At 36.9% G+C, this 12,847-nt stretch overlaps 1 protein-coding gene across 1 annotated transcript in view; it reads right to left on the reverse strand.

The window, feature by feature from the left end:
• The window catches only part of UBE3D (ubiquitin protein ligase E3D), a 78,700-nt gene that overhangs the window by 49,633 nt on the left and 16,220 nt on the right, over positions 1–12,847 (reverse strand). The window contains 3 exon segments of the mRNA XM_042893421.1: positions 6,047–6,216; positions 10,400–10,508; positions 11,290–11,359. Coding sequence (XP_042749355.1) covers positions 6,047–6,216; positions 10,400–10,508; positions 11,290–11,359 — 349 coding nt within the window.

The raw sequence follows: 12,847 nt of genomic DNA on the forward strand, positions 1-12,847 counted from the left end.
AACAACAGTCAGCATCTTTCTCCTGAGACTTAAATACTTACACGCATCTTTTCCTAGAGGTGGGAAAAGGATGTTACAGTAAAGAACAGATCTTTCTTCTCAACAACAATCCCTAACTATGGAAAAAAAAGCACTTTCATCCCTTCCTACACTGTTCAGCAGGTTTACAGCATCCATACACATCTTCCTTGAACTCTAAAGAGTATTTTCCTTTCCTGTCCCAAAACCCTTGACTGTCACAAATCACATCTTTCAAAAAGCTCTGCTCAGTCAGCTCTTTTAAGGCATAGCACTCCATCCACAGTGTCAGTTCTCCTGATACCATGAAAGAATCGAAGACGGGAACAGAAAAGGAAAAAAAATATTCAAAATAAAACAGATTCTTCACAATCTGTTTGCAAACACACACACTTTATCGTGGCAGAGATAGCACAATAAGCAGCTTCTACTACAAAAGTCACTGTATAGAAACCACAAAACAGTATAAAAACGGTCATTTCTCTGGGTCTCTGTGCACCCTGCATATTTTCTACCAGGGTTACTGAAACATCAGGAAAGAATCTTGCTATTTCATCCAGGTGGGAGTCAGTGATATATTGTGGAATTGAAGAAACTTCAGGCTGTACTGGGATATTTCGGTACATTTATGGGAGGCAAATTACTATACAGTCACATACGGAACTAAAACCACTTTTGGGGCAAATAAACAATTTGATATTCTGCAATCCATCAATAACAGAGCATCATGAAAAATCTCATTACATACAGACTTGGATGTAATTAAAAAGTGTACCAAAAGCACTAGAAATAAAAAGAAATTTTGAACCATGAACTCGTTCATTTCTAGCTTATACTCTGTAATTAATAGAAAATAAGCAAACATCCTGGAAGTTGTTTTTCAACTCTGAAATGCTAAGCAGTGAATTCTTGCCTAGGAGAAGGCTTCTGTAAAAGCTATAAACCATTCAGGGAGACTCTGGATGCATATAAGAAATAAAAAGCTACTGCTAACTTTTTGGAAACTAAAGCTTTACCTAGCGCACTATTATAAAAGGAGAAGTATAATTTCCTCTAACTGTGCTTTCACAAATATTTACTGAGACCAACTATAGTCAAATTGCTGCGTAGCCTTATTTTTCATTTTCTTCACACATTCTCACAACACACTCACTCCAGCACTATTTAACAATGATCACTCCCAGCAGTCAAGGTTGGTTGTATAACGTCTTACTTGCCAAGAACCCATTACTTGAAAGGAAGATCTCTCCTGTCTGCACAGCAGATTTGTAGGTGGAGAAAAGGAGCCTTGCTGTGAGAAGAGTGGCAGGCACCAATAAATATCTCAGTAAGAACACAGCAGAAAATGCACGAGGCGTCCTTCACTAAGAAATTATAGAGAACTGTTCTTCTGCATATACTTTCAACTAGTTTGTTGCAGAAAGACAGCTTATACAGCTCCCACAAGGGCAGGAACTTAACTGTTGGCAAATCTACTCAGGACTCATGCTATCACACATAGGAGATATATTTCCAGCCCTGCTTAATAGCTGAAGAAGAAAGATGCAAAGGTTACGTCAATACAACACTTAAACGGCAATCCTCAGAAAGATCAGCAGAATAGGGCTCTGCAAGGAAAAGTGCCAAGGGCTACACTATAAATAGCATGTCTGGATATATCTGCCCATGTCTTAACTTCACTCTGCCTTATTAGCTGCTGATTGTTCTTCTAACATACAGAGCTTGTTGGAAAAAAATACCCAGAGCACAGCTGTTAATAATTCATTGCCAAGGCTCTACATGATATGTCCTCAGATCTGTTCTTTTCACTACTTCAGTCACTATCCCGGAGAATAGGACAGAGATGCTTCTTTCATTCACAGGCAGCATGAAGCTCAAAACAATATTCTAATCCCTTACAACAGACTACAGGCTCTAAAAGCCCTGCAGTATTTCAAAGGTAGATGCGTATGCAGAAACAAGCAATTTCAGTATTATAATTACTATTGGAATGCAATACCTGAAACACTATTCGAGAAATTTGACTTTTTGTTCAAAATTCTTGAAATAAATATGAGAATTAAACACAAGCACGTTGCTTTACACAAGTTGCACCATTTTTGATACTTTTTCCTCTGTTGTGTTTACATTACTGTTCAATGCACAAAGATTTCATTCTTACTGTGCATCGAGGCACTATTTCCACATTTATCATTTGGCTTGAAACAGATTGAAGCATTATGTCATTTTTACTGTGCTTCATAGAACAGCTAAGAATGGGAAAACCATGCTAAGCCAACAATAACTTTGGTTTCTGCACCTCTGAAAGAAAGAACAGAGTCACACATCAACCAATATGAAAACAGAACAGCTCTCCTGCCCCCATAATAGACACATGTCTTTCTAGGTAAATACAACAGATTAAAGATACATGCCATTATATTAGTTTAAATATTTTTGTTCTTCCATCTTGAAGTCCAAAATCTTGTATTTATTTCAGTAAGGGCAGAACTGGGAGCTGTGATCACTACACAGAAAAAGAAGCTCAGCAGAAGTTGCCTGTCTAAAACACAACCCTCCCTACCTTTCCACAGTGAGCAGATGAATTTACTTGCTGGCTGTCCAAATTATTTTAAAATTAGTTGGTCCTTCTAAGCCACTAAAATATCTGAATCACATAAAAAAAATTCACCTCCAGTATCTGCTTTACACATTTAATACCTCAACGTTCTTTCAAGTACCAGAACAGCAACATTAGACAAAAGAACCCAAACCTTTAATCAAATCAGTAGACACCAAAATCAATAGTGTACAAAAGAAAATATATTGCTGCTAATACCTATGAATCAGTGCAACTTCAGCTATACACCCACATCTGATGTTGCACTTAAATACATTCTTTTGAGGTTAACATTACAGGAAATAAAACAGTTTTAATCACACCATTTTAAATACACTTGTTTGCTATGTTCAGATTCAAAAGTAATATTTTTTTCACTCTCACTAATTCTCTACCATAAGTAGTTATTTTAAAGGTAGAGCTCAAATCCTCTAGGCTGTCAGTACAAGCAGCAAACATAACCTTCAGAAGAAGAAGCTTTCCCACAGAGGAAACTTCAGGTAGTTCAGGATGTAGCTACCCAGTCATCCATGCTATGCAGCTGACCATACGTGCCCATGCTTGAGCAGAGCACTGGTCTCTTTTCAACCTCAACATACTGGGATTCAGTGATCTGATATTTACAGGCAATACTGATGTAGACTGAATCAAACAAAAACAAACCATTCTTTTAAACCAACACACACTTGTTCATCACCAAAAACAAGCCAAATGATTCTTCTGTTCCATAAAGCACACTGGGCTACCACACATGCAAAATGTGCCAGAGTGCTAAGCAAGAAGGATCTTGCTCCAGCACATTAACTTTGGAACAAGAGCACAGTTAATAACAGCTTGTACACAAACCTGTAGGCACATCTGTAGCTTTCTTCTGCTTTTTAAAATCCCTAACTGGAAGAAATGACAACAATGTACTTAAACAAGTATCAAACAGTTTGGGAAACATGCAGGCAAGAAGATACAAATGGTCAGAGATAACAGTATTAAATGGACTGTGTTTTAATTTCTTATACCACACCTACACCAAAACATACAAAAGCTCCCAACATGCTTGAGAGAATGAAATTACAGCAAACCTCTATGGTCCTTTCTCTTCTGTTTTTGCATTATAAGCCAAGGGGAGAACAGTTACTGCTTGAGGAGAATTAAAGCCTGAGTTGTGCCTTTCAAATTCCAAAGATAAATACAAGGTAACTTTCAAAAAAAGAACTGTAACCAGTCTGCCTGGGAAAATAGAAGAACCAAATACAATCACAGAGCAGAATTTTGCTGCTGAAAATACTACTGAAGAAAAGCTCTTTTGAACATTGGGTAATTGACTAAATAGATGCAACTTTTACCTCAATTTAGGTAAAAGTATGTCTTAAGGTAATTAAATCTCACAAAATTGTGAGTTATAACTATGACTTAAAAGAGGTAAAAACTGAGCATCTTCAAGAGCAAGTAGTGGTTTTTCTAATACCCCCCCATTCTAACAACAAGCAATTTAAAAGTAAATCCTTCAAGATACATTTTTGTGCACTAAATAACATTTTAGATCAGATATTTCCAATGCCAATTCCTGAAACTACACCATTCATAAAGGTAATCTTTTCTCTTCTATGAATAACAGTAATAGCTTGTCCTGTAGTTTCATCTTTTTATTTAAATAGGTCCACTTTAAATATATTTCCCATGTTAGAGAGTTTATTTCACTTAATATTGGAATCTGTTTGAAAATTAAAACAGATAACCTTGGCAATATTCACTATAATGCATCACATTTTTGCAAGGTGTATATTTCTTCCATGAAAATATCTAAATGTGTAAGATGTATGCATACCTCCTTGTCTGTGCAAGACGTTTTGTTGTACTTTTATGAGCTCTTGGACTATAAGTTAGTGTACTTACTGAATCTTCAGGGAACCCCTTCTACATTTTACATACATACATAGCTCTTTAAAACTTTCATCTTATTTCCAAAATTTGAAGGAAAAATAAGAACACTAAACCACTATTTAAGGGTGACCTACAGAAAAACATCTGTCTGTTCTATCACTACAGAACTAAAAGCAAGAGATTATATTTAAAATTTTCTATCACCTGCAAACATCAGAGTCACTGCTTAATATTCTCACACCTTTGCTTTCTAACAGTTACAGCCTTTAATACATTAGGTAGGACATTTGTCATAATGTCTTCTCAATGTTTGCTCAAATAAAATTTTTCCTAGGGGCTCTAGCAGACTTGGAAACATAAATATTGGTATGGCATTCAACTCAACCACCTTCAATACCTCTTCTCTTTCCCCTTTCCTTTAGGCTTCATTTGTGCTTGAGATACTGCCATCACTGGTTTGAATGCAAGTTACAGTTACACTCAGGCTAATTTGTTGTCTCAGTGAATTTCTGAACCATCCAAAAAGGACATCTCCTTCACAAATAAGTAACGCAAAAAGCAGAGGTTTACTGTATGGCATTATTCCTATTCTTCTAGGCTACAAGAAGTATATCTTAACAGTGGCACTGCTAAGCACACTGTCCACATAAACAGAGATTATTCTAATACTAATTTATTGTGATCCACTAGAAAGGTAGCGAAAGGTAGCTTGGGTTAAGACATTCCAGTCCTGTACACAACTCTACGTCTTACAAAGCAAAGCATAATTTTAATGGTCAAGACTGAAGTTGGAACAGGCAGTCTGTTGAACTATGAGCAACCCAGCTGTGCCCTCTTGATTTCAACTGTACCAAAATTGCCCAAATTCTTTACTGGGGAATCACAGAAAGGATTAGTCCTCTAAGTATCTTGACAGATGAGCTTGGATTTTCATGTAAAACACAGAAATTTGACAAAAAGTCAAAGAGAAAGATCTGGCTAAACACAAGCATCATTCAAGCAACAGCCTATGCTCACCTTCCTTCAATTTTCCCTCCTCTCTCAGTTATGCTGCCCAGAGCTACAGCTATAGAGCAGCATGTCTGAGACAGTATGGATAGACCTCACTCCTCCTCCTTGGAATTCATGGCACCACAATCTTTCCAGCATCTGTCAACAGAGCTGAAAAAAAGACCAAGCTCTAAAAGTACACAGTGAGTTCAGAAAGGGAAAAAATGAAGAAATGAAAAAGTAAATCATTCTCCCATGTAAGGGAGATAACTCTGTTTGTATCATTCATACGTGTGCCTCTAAGAACAGCATTACTCTCCTGTCCACATATTAACATTACGCTGCAAAAATTTAACCGTTAGACTTTTCTCTAAGGGAAAACCAAACTATTATTTTTCCTTTTGATAACGAAATGAAAAAGAGTAAAACATGAAATCCTGAAAAGGAACATACACCTCTGATGTTACTGGACTGTCTAAAGGACCTCAAAGAAATATTTCTGACCTGAAAAGCAAAATTAATCAAAAATCACAATCTGAGGTCAAAAAAGGCCATACTTACTCTTTATTCCTGTTATTAATGCACGGCTGGTAGAGAACTTTGACAGCATTCCACATCCCTGATGGTCCACAGCTTGCCATGAAATTATCGCCAAACAGTGTAAAGACACTGTGGGAGGAGGAACTTCCTGAGGACTCCACCAGCAATGTGTCAGAATTTAAAAGCCATATCTATAAATAAAGAAATAAATTATTTTACTGAGGATGACATCAATTTCTTCTTCTACTCTAATCCTAAATCCAATGTACCACGAACAGCTGATACTAACACAGCGTGACAGTTTCTAAGGAAGTGTCAAAAAACAGCAAACTGACATTTTATTTTCACTATTACATATCACAGTCCCTAGAGAAGAAAACCAGGAGTTAATACAGTCATTCACTATTAACATCTCTTTCTCTCTAGTAGAGCACATCATTTTGAATGACTGCGTGCTACAGGCAGGGAACTGAAAGGCTGCCCACTAGAAGTGGGAACAAGTAAGAAGTTTTACAAAACATTTACTTATGACTGGATAGATCTAAGAAATACAATGAGAAAAACAGCAATTAACATGGTCTAAGGTAAGGCTGGTAGCAGATGTGCGACATGCCCAGTTAGGAAAAAAAGCCACTGGTAACAGGACACATAGTATATGTCATAATTGAATGCAACAATCACAGTTTGGAGATCAAAGCTCAGAATATATCTATGCTTATTTGTGAAATTTTCACTGATGAATGGATAAAGAAGTTCTGAGAGGGAACAATCAATTTTGCTTACACACACTGCATAATCAATGGATATCAAGATGTTACAATTGTATAATCAATGGATATCAAGATGCTACAATACAATCAAGAGAGTTAGGCAAAGTGGACAATGATAACAAAAGAGAACAAAATGGGAGGCTTACCCTTCGGCTGGGCTCACCGCAAAACACCAATAGAGGCGATCTCCAGAAGAGACCCTTCCCCTCTGGTAGCCAGCTCTTAAATAGGTCTACGAGGGGTGGAGCCAGGCTTCACCTGTGCTCCTCTGGCTGACTCATGGCTCGCCTCAGGTGATCAAAAAGAGGTTCAGGCTGTGACTCAGTAGTTCCCATACACACATAAATGATGACAAGCAACTGAGCTTCACACTTAGCAAGTGGCTGTTTATCAGTTTTGTTCTGGTAACTCAAAGTACATTCATAAACTGAACAGCAAAATATACCTCACAGCTCAGGCTGTTACACACGGTGCTTTTAAGTTGCACATTGAAGATGTTGGAGAAAATGGGGACAGAAGAGAAGCAACCTAAACACAAAGGCCACTACCACCACAAGTAGCTTTAATTAAACAGCGTTTCTTAATTTTGAAATTAAGACTTCCTTTTTAAGAAGCCCCTTTTGGATGCCTTTTGGAAGGCAACTATCCTTACAATTAGTCCATGGAACAGTTGTATCTGTCAGAATTTTCCTGGAACTTTCTTCAGAGAAAGCAATTAATCCATTTAATTTGCAACATGAACTACGTGAAAAGTACTTCTATCAAAAGTGCTGATGTACCATTTCTGACAGCAACTTCCTACCACTTCTTCAAAGAGTGTCCTTTTCTCAATAGTGACACCACAGGTCTGCATTAGTCATTTAGCCCACAGTGCAAAACAATCAACTGCACCTTTAGAAGGGAAGAATAAACACTTCGCTATGAGGGGAAAAAAAAAAAAGTATATTCTACAACTATCAACTATGAATGACTTATTTTCAAATCCTGCTTTTGGTGTGAATGAACAACCGCTCACTAAGCTGAGTACAGTGACTCAAAGAAGCTTATGTATGTTATTTGTGGCCAGCACAGCATTCAGATTTTCGTCTGTGCTTTCAACCATTCTGTTGACCACAGACAATCTTTCTTTCTACTATTTTGTACAAAAACAGTGCCTGCTGAACCAAATTCCTTTGACTTTAACTCCAGTAAGAAAACAGCTTTCAAACAAAGATCCATAGATAAAGTTTAGAATTTATTCATAATGCAGATTGATGACCTTTCCTCATATGGCAGCTTTGGGAGAAAGTATTTTCGTGTAGCTTTTTCCTTTTTAAATCATCCTGCCAGTAAGTTTCAAAGATATTGTCAGGAAAAGAGCTGCAACAAATCTCTGTTACACTTGGTGGGATTTAATCCAAATAAGTAAAATACAGTGATCTACTTTCGGTGAGTTTCCCAAAATCTCAATCTATGTCTTCAGCTTCCCTTTGAGAACAATAAGGCACAAACTTTGATTTAACGTGGCTAGAAACAGCTGCTATTCCTCCTCACTCCCAGCTATTGCAGACATTACCAATACTTTTGGTATCACGTGGGTTCGTACTGTACATACACTCCATTACAACACCTCTGCCCTCACATTTAAACTAAATGGATTAAATTTGGTCTTTTTCATACCTCACAGAGAATACAACTCTCTAAAAGAGATGGTTAACTAAGTTTCAACAAGGTAGTCATCACATCTTGATTGCTGCAACATCCCCTTCTCTAGCCTTGACGAATACAAACTCATTCTGCTCAAGCTCTCAAAAACACAATCGAAGAATCAGTATCTGACTGACAAGTCCCTCCCATTTGTCTCATTTCTTTTCTTGGGTTACCTTCCTACTCCCTTCCCACTCAGTGCTAAAATACGAGCTAACTTACCTAATCCTACTCCAAAGAACAATTTAGTTAAGACTGGACTACTCAGGACCCTACCACAAAATTTTCACAGGTGAAGCTTTTGGAGTTTTATTAGGTGAAGCCCATCTAGGAGATGACACAGACAGGATAAGTAAAGATTTGTCTGAGCCACATTTTAGTCTTCTATCACAGTTTTATTTACTCTCAGTCTTAAAAATCCTTAAGTACAGAGCTTTCAAAAACTTGGTTATCACCAATTTACAGAAACTCAAGTTATGCTCTCCATAGATAATGTAACTGTATAATGTTAAGTGATATACAGAGACAATAAACATTTCAAAAGAAGACTTCTGAAGGACCTCAACCTTAATTATTAAATACACAGCCTAGGCTGCATACATTCAGTTACATAAACGCAAACATTACACATGGAAATCTTTGACAGGTTCATTTTCAATACAAACAAGTGGAACAGCTGGCCCACTATACATCAGTGATGAGACCACTTGTCTGTGCACTTACAGCCCTAAGCAGTTACTTTTTTTTTTTTTTTATTTATTTGCAAACATTAGTATAAACTCTGCTTCCATTACACTTGTATCCACAAGGTCTCTGAGTTTCAAGACTTAAACTGTACCTCTGGAACACCTGTCGGTGCATGTACTGTTCCCAGAGTATCACCATGGAAATGAACAAGGCGTTTTGATGTTCAACACACAGACACACACACACGCACACACACACATACAAAATAAAAAAATAAAAAATAAAAAAAAAATAAATAATAATAATAATAATAATAATAATAATAAAAATAAAAATAAAAATGAAGGGATTACAATTAGAAGCTGGTTCCTATGTTAACTCAACCTCATACTGATTAATAATGAGCATTAAAATGCTAAGCTGGCCTCTATTATTAAACTCCAGGCTCAAATCCCAAATCACCTTAAAACTTTGAAGAATTTAGATGTTACTGTCTAAATAGGCAAGCTTAACAGCATTAAATCATCAAGTACAATTGGAAATTTTACTATTGTCTGCGTTTCATTTTCTAATGCAATATATTGACTACATGAATAACTTCTCCTGAACTAAGAAAGCATTTGTGAAAGATACTACATAATTTGATGAACTTGTAGTGATTAAAGATAGGAAACACTGGAACAGAAATATGAGATTATTTTACAAAGCCAAGATCTAAGCTTTCCATATTTTCTGAGTAGAAATTCTTGTTATTTCCGTGTTCCGGTTTTGACTGGGACGGGGTTAATTTTTTCCATAGTAGCTGGTACAACACTATGTTCTGGATTTAGGACAAAAGCAGAGGCAGTAGCACTCTGATGCTTTCATTGCTGCTGAGCAATGTCTACACAGAACCAAGAACATATCTTCTTCCCATGTTGCCTTAGTAGCAAGGAGGCTGGGATGCACAAAGTGCTGTGAGGGGGACACAGCCAAGACAGCTGATCTGAACTGGCCACAGGGCATCATGCACAGGAACAAAAGCCAGGGGAAAGGAGGCATGAAAATGCCCCTGGGAGTGATGGTGTTTATATTCCCAAGAAACTGCTACATATGAGGAGCCCTGCTTTCCTAGAACTGGCTGAATACCGGCATGCTGATTGAAAGTACTAAATGGATTCCCTTTTTTGCCTTGCTTACAGACACAGCTTTTGCTTTACCTAACAAGCTTTTTTCAAGATAAAAAACTTACCAGAATATAGATCCTTCCATTGTCACCTTTTATGGTGAATCTAAATGTGCTTTTAGCAGAGGACAATTCCACAAGACACTGAGCAACCATACTCTGTATGAATTGAGACCTGTTAAAGAATTAAACGCATCGTACATTTTAATAGCAACTACACAGGTAGGATCATTCATATCAATGCAGTGCAAGTATGAGCAACTTCATACTATGAATTCCACTACAACCTTACTATCCATTTTTACAAAGAAATCGAGTTTCTTTATCTTTGCCTCCACCAAAACCACCTTCTATCTCCTGCAACAGGAACTATTTAACAGATTAGCATCTAAATTGCTCCATATCCCTTACTTTAACCAACACCAAAACATCAAATGATGAGTAAACATTTTTCCTTATACTTTATACATAAAAACACAAAGTTCAGAAAAGTGTACATACTTAAAATATAATTCACAATTAGAAAGACCAATGACTACTAGAAAGTATATAATACAAGATAATTGAATGACGTTCTGTGCCATCTTAGTTACAAATTGAATTACTTGAAAATCTAAAAGCCCAACTTCCAATGAAACATTACAAGCTTACTTCACTCTACACAACTATCTTCAATTTCAATAGTTAGTCACCAAATGCCATGAAAACTTACACAATTCAAATAAGTATTTTATTTTTGTTTATTGGCTGAACAGTGAAATACTGCAATAAATTGTAATCTCCTTATTATAGACACAAAATTGTGCATGAGTGAATACAGAGTACATTACCTTTAAAACGTAGCACTTTGTTACACTTAAAATTTTCAATATTAAAATGTTACTAGGTTGCTAGCATCCTTTCCAGAATATAAAAAACTAAGCAACTTATCTGATTTTATTTTTTTTTTTTTTTACCTTGGTATTGTGCTGAAGGTTTCCTCAGATGGCCAAACAATCACCTCAGTCACATAGTATTTAATAGTATCTAAAATGAAAAACACCTTTAAATAACGAAGACTTTTTTTTGTATTTAATTACACTATAATTAGTTTCTTGTTCCGCAGTCAATTAAGATGTGCAGCACGTGATCAAATTCATGCTTGAGTCTGTGGGAGAAGTATTTGATAAAAGAAAACATTGCTGATCGTGTAATTATTTCAGAGCAGCATTCTAGCAGTTTACCATTCACATTGATCCCTGTTTAACAGTAGGAACAATCACCTTGAAACAAAGTATGCAAGAACCCAAACACCTGGACTGAAACGTCTTACATATTGATGTTTGCTGGTGTCAGTTAACTCCTGCCCACTATGCACTGCTATCAAGACAAACCTGTAAGACATAGTAAAAAAAAACCCCTTTCCTAAATTACTGAGATCAGCATAGCTTACATGGTATTTTAGAATCCTCTGCTGCTCAGTAATGCTGCAGTGAACCACAAGAGTTCCAGTAGCATTACACACGGGAATAATCTTCTTCCTTGCTCAAAGAGGTAGGTTAGAATCTCTTTCCAAAAACTGCACTAAGCTCCAAGACATTCTTTTAGCACCAAATGGAAATGTTTTGAGTTCAGAATTTAGTCTTCATCGAGAATGTCAAAAAACCATCACATCGAAGCTCCAAGCGTAGGCTACACACACAGCCTAACCAAATAGCAAGCAGAAAAGGTTACACATACAAAGAACTTAATTCCAATAAGACTTAACATATGAGCAACAGTGAAGATTCATCAGTTCCATAAATTTCAAGAGTAGAATGGAATGCCTCATTTGACAGCTGTCCAGACACACTGTAAAACCTGGATGAAAATAAGCTTCTCTGCTCACAGCAAGGAAATCAGAACCAGACAGTCTTTAAGGTCCTTTCTAACCCAATCTATTCTATGATTCTCAGTAAGACACTTAATCCTGTTTTAACTATTCTAAGGCTTGGCAACTCCACACCTTGTCTAGATAAGTATTATAGTTAATTTAATTACCCTCACTGTTAAGAAATTATATGTTACCTCTGAGCTAATTCTAGTCAGCTCCATGCTGTGCCCTGTCCAAGAAGGCTTACCTTAAGCAAGGAATACGTTCCACTGCTGTAAAAGGTACTGGGAATCGAGAAGATGTTTGCCCGCAGAAATAAAAGGTGGGAATTCCCCCTTCCCCACCAAAAAAAAAGCCTAAGCATATATGGGAACAGAGATGAGGAAAAGAACAGATTTGTGTCTGTTCTTCAAATTCTCCATAAAGCTTTTACAGTGCTGATGGAACATGCTGAAAGCAACCAACAAGCTTTCTAACTCCACCAAAATATAGAGTCCAAAACAATCCCCTGCACACCTACACTGCTTCCTGCTTCCTCTGTCAATGATCACATCATTGCTAGAGTTGTCTGAAGGCTTAGATGGGGGCATTAATTTGTGAGGATCTGCAAGGATCTTTTCTAGCCCGATTTTGCAAAGTCTTACAACTTGCTTTGTAGGATT

The sequence above is a fragment of the Lagopus leucura genome, unplaced genomic scaffold (assembly GCF_019238085.1).
Source record: "Lagopus leucura isolate 7727_CA_CO unplaced genomic scaffold, USGS_WTPT01 Super-Scaffold_73, whole genome shotgun sequence".
Taxonomy (NCBI): domain Eukaryota; kingdom Metazoa; phylum Chordata; class Aves; order Galliformes; family Phasianidae; genus Lagopus; species Lagopus leucura.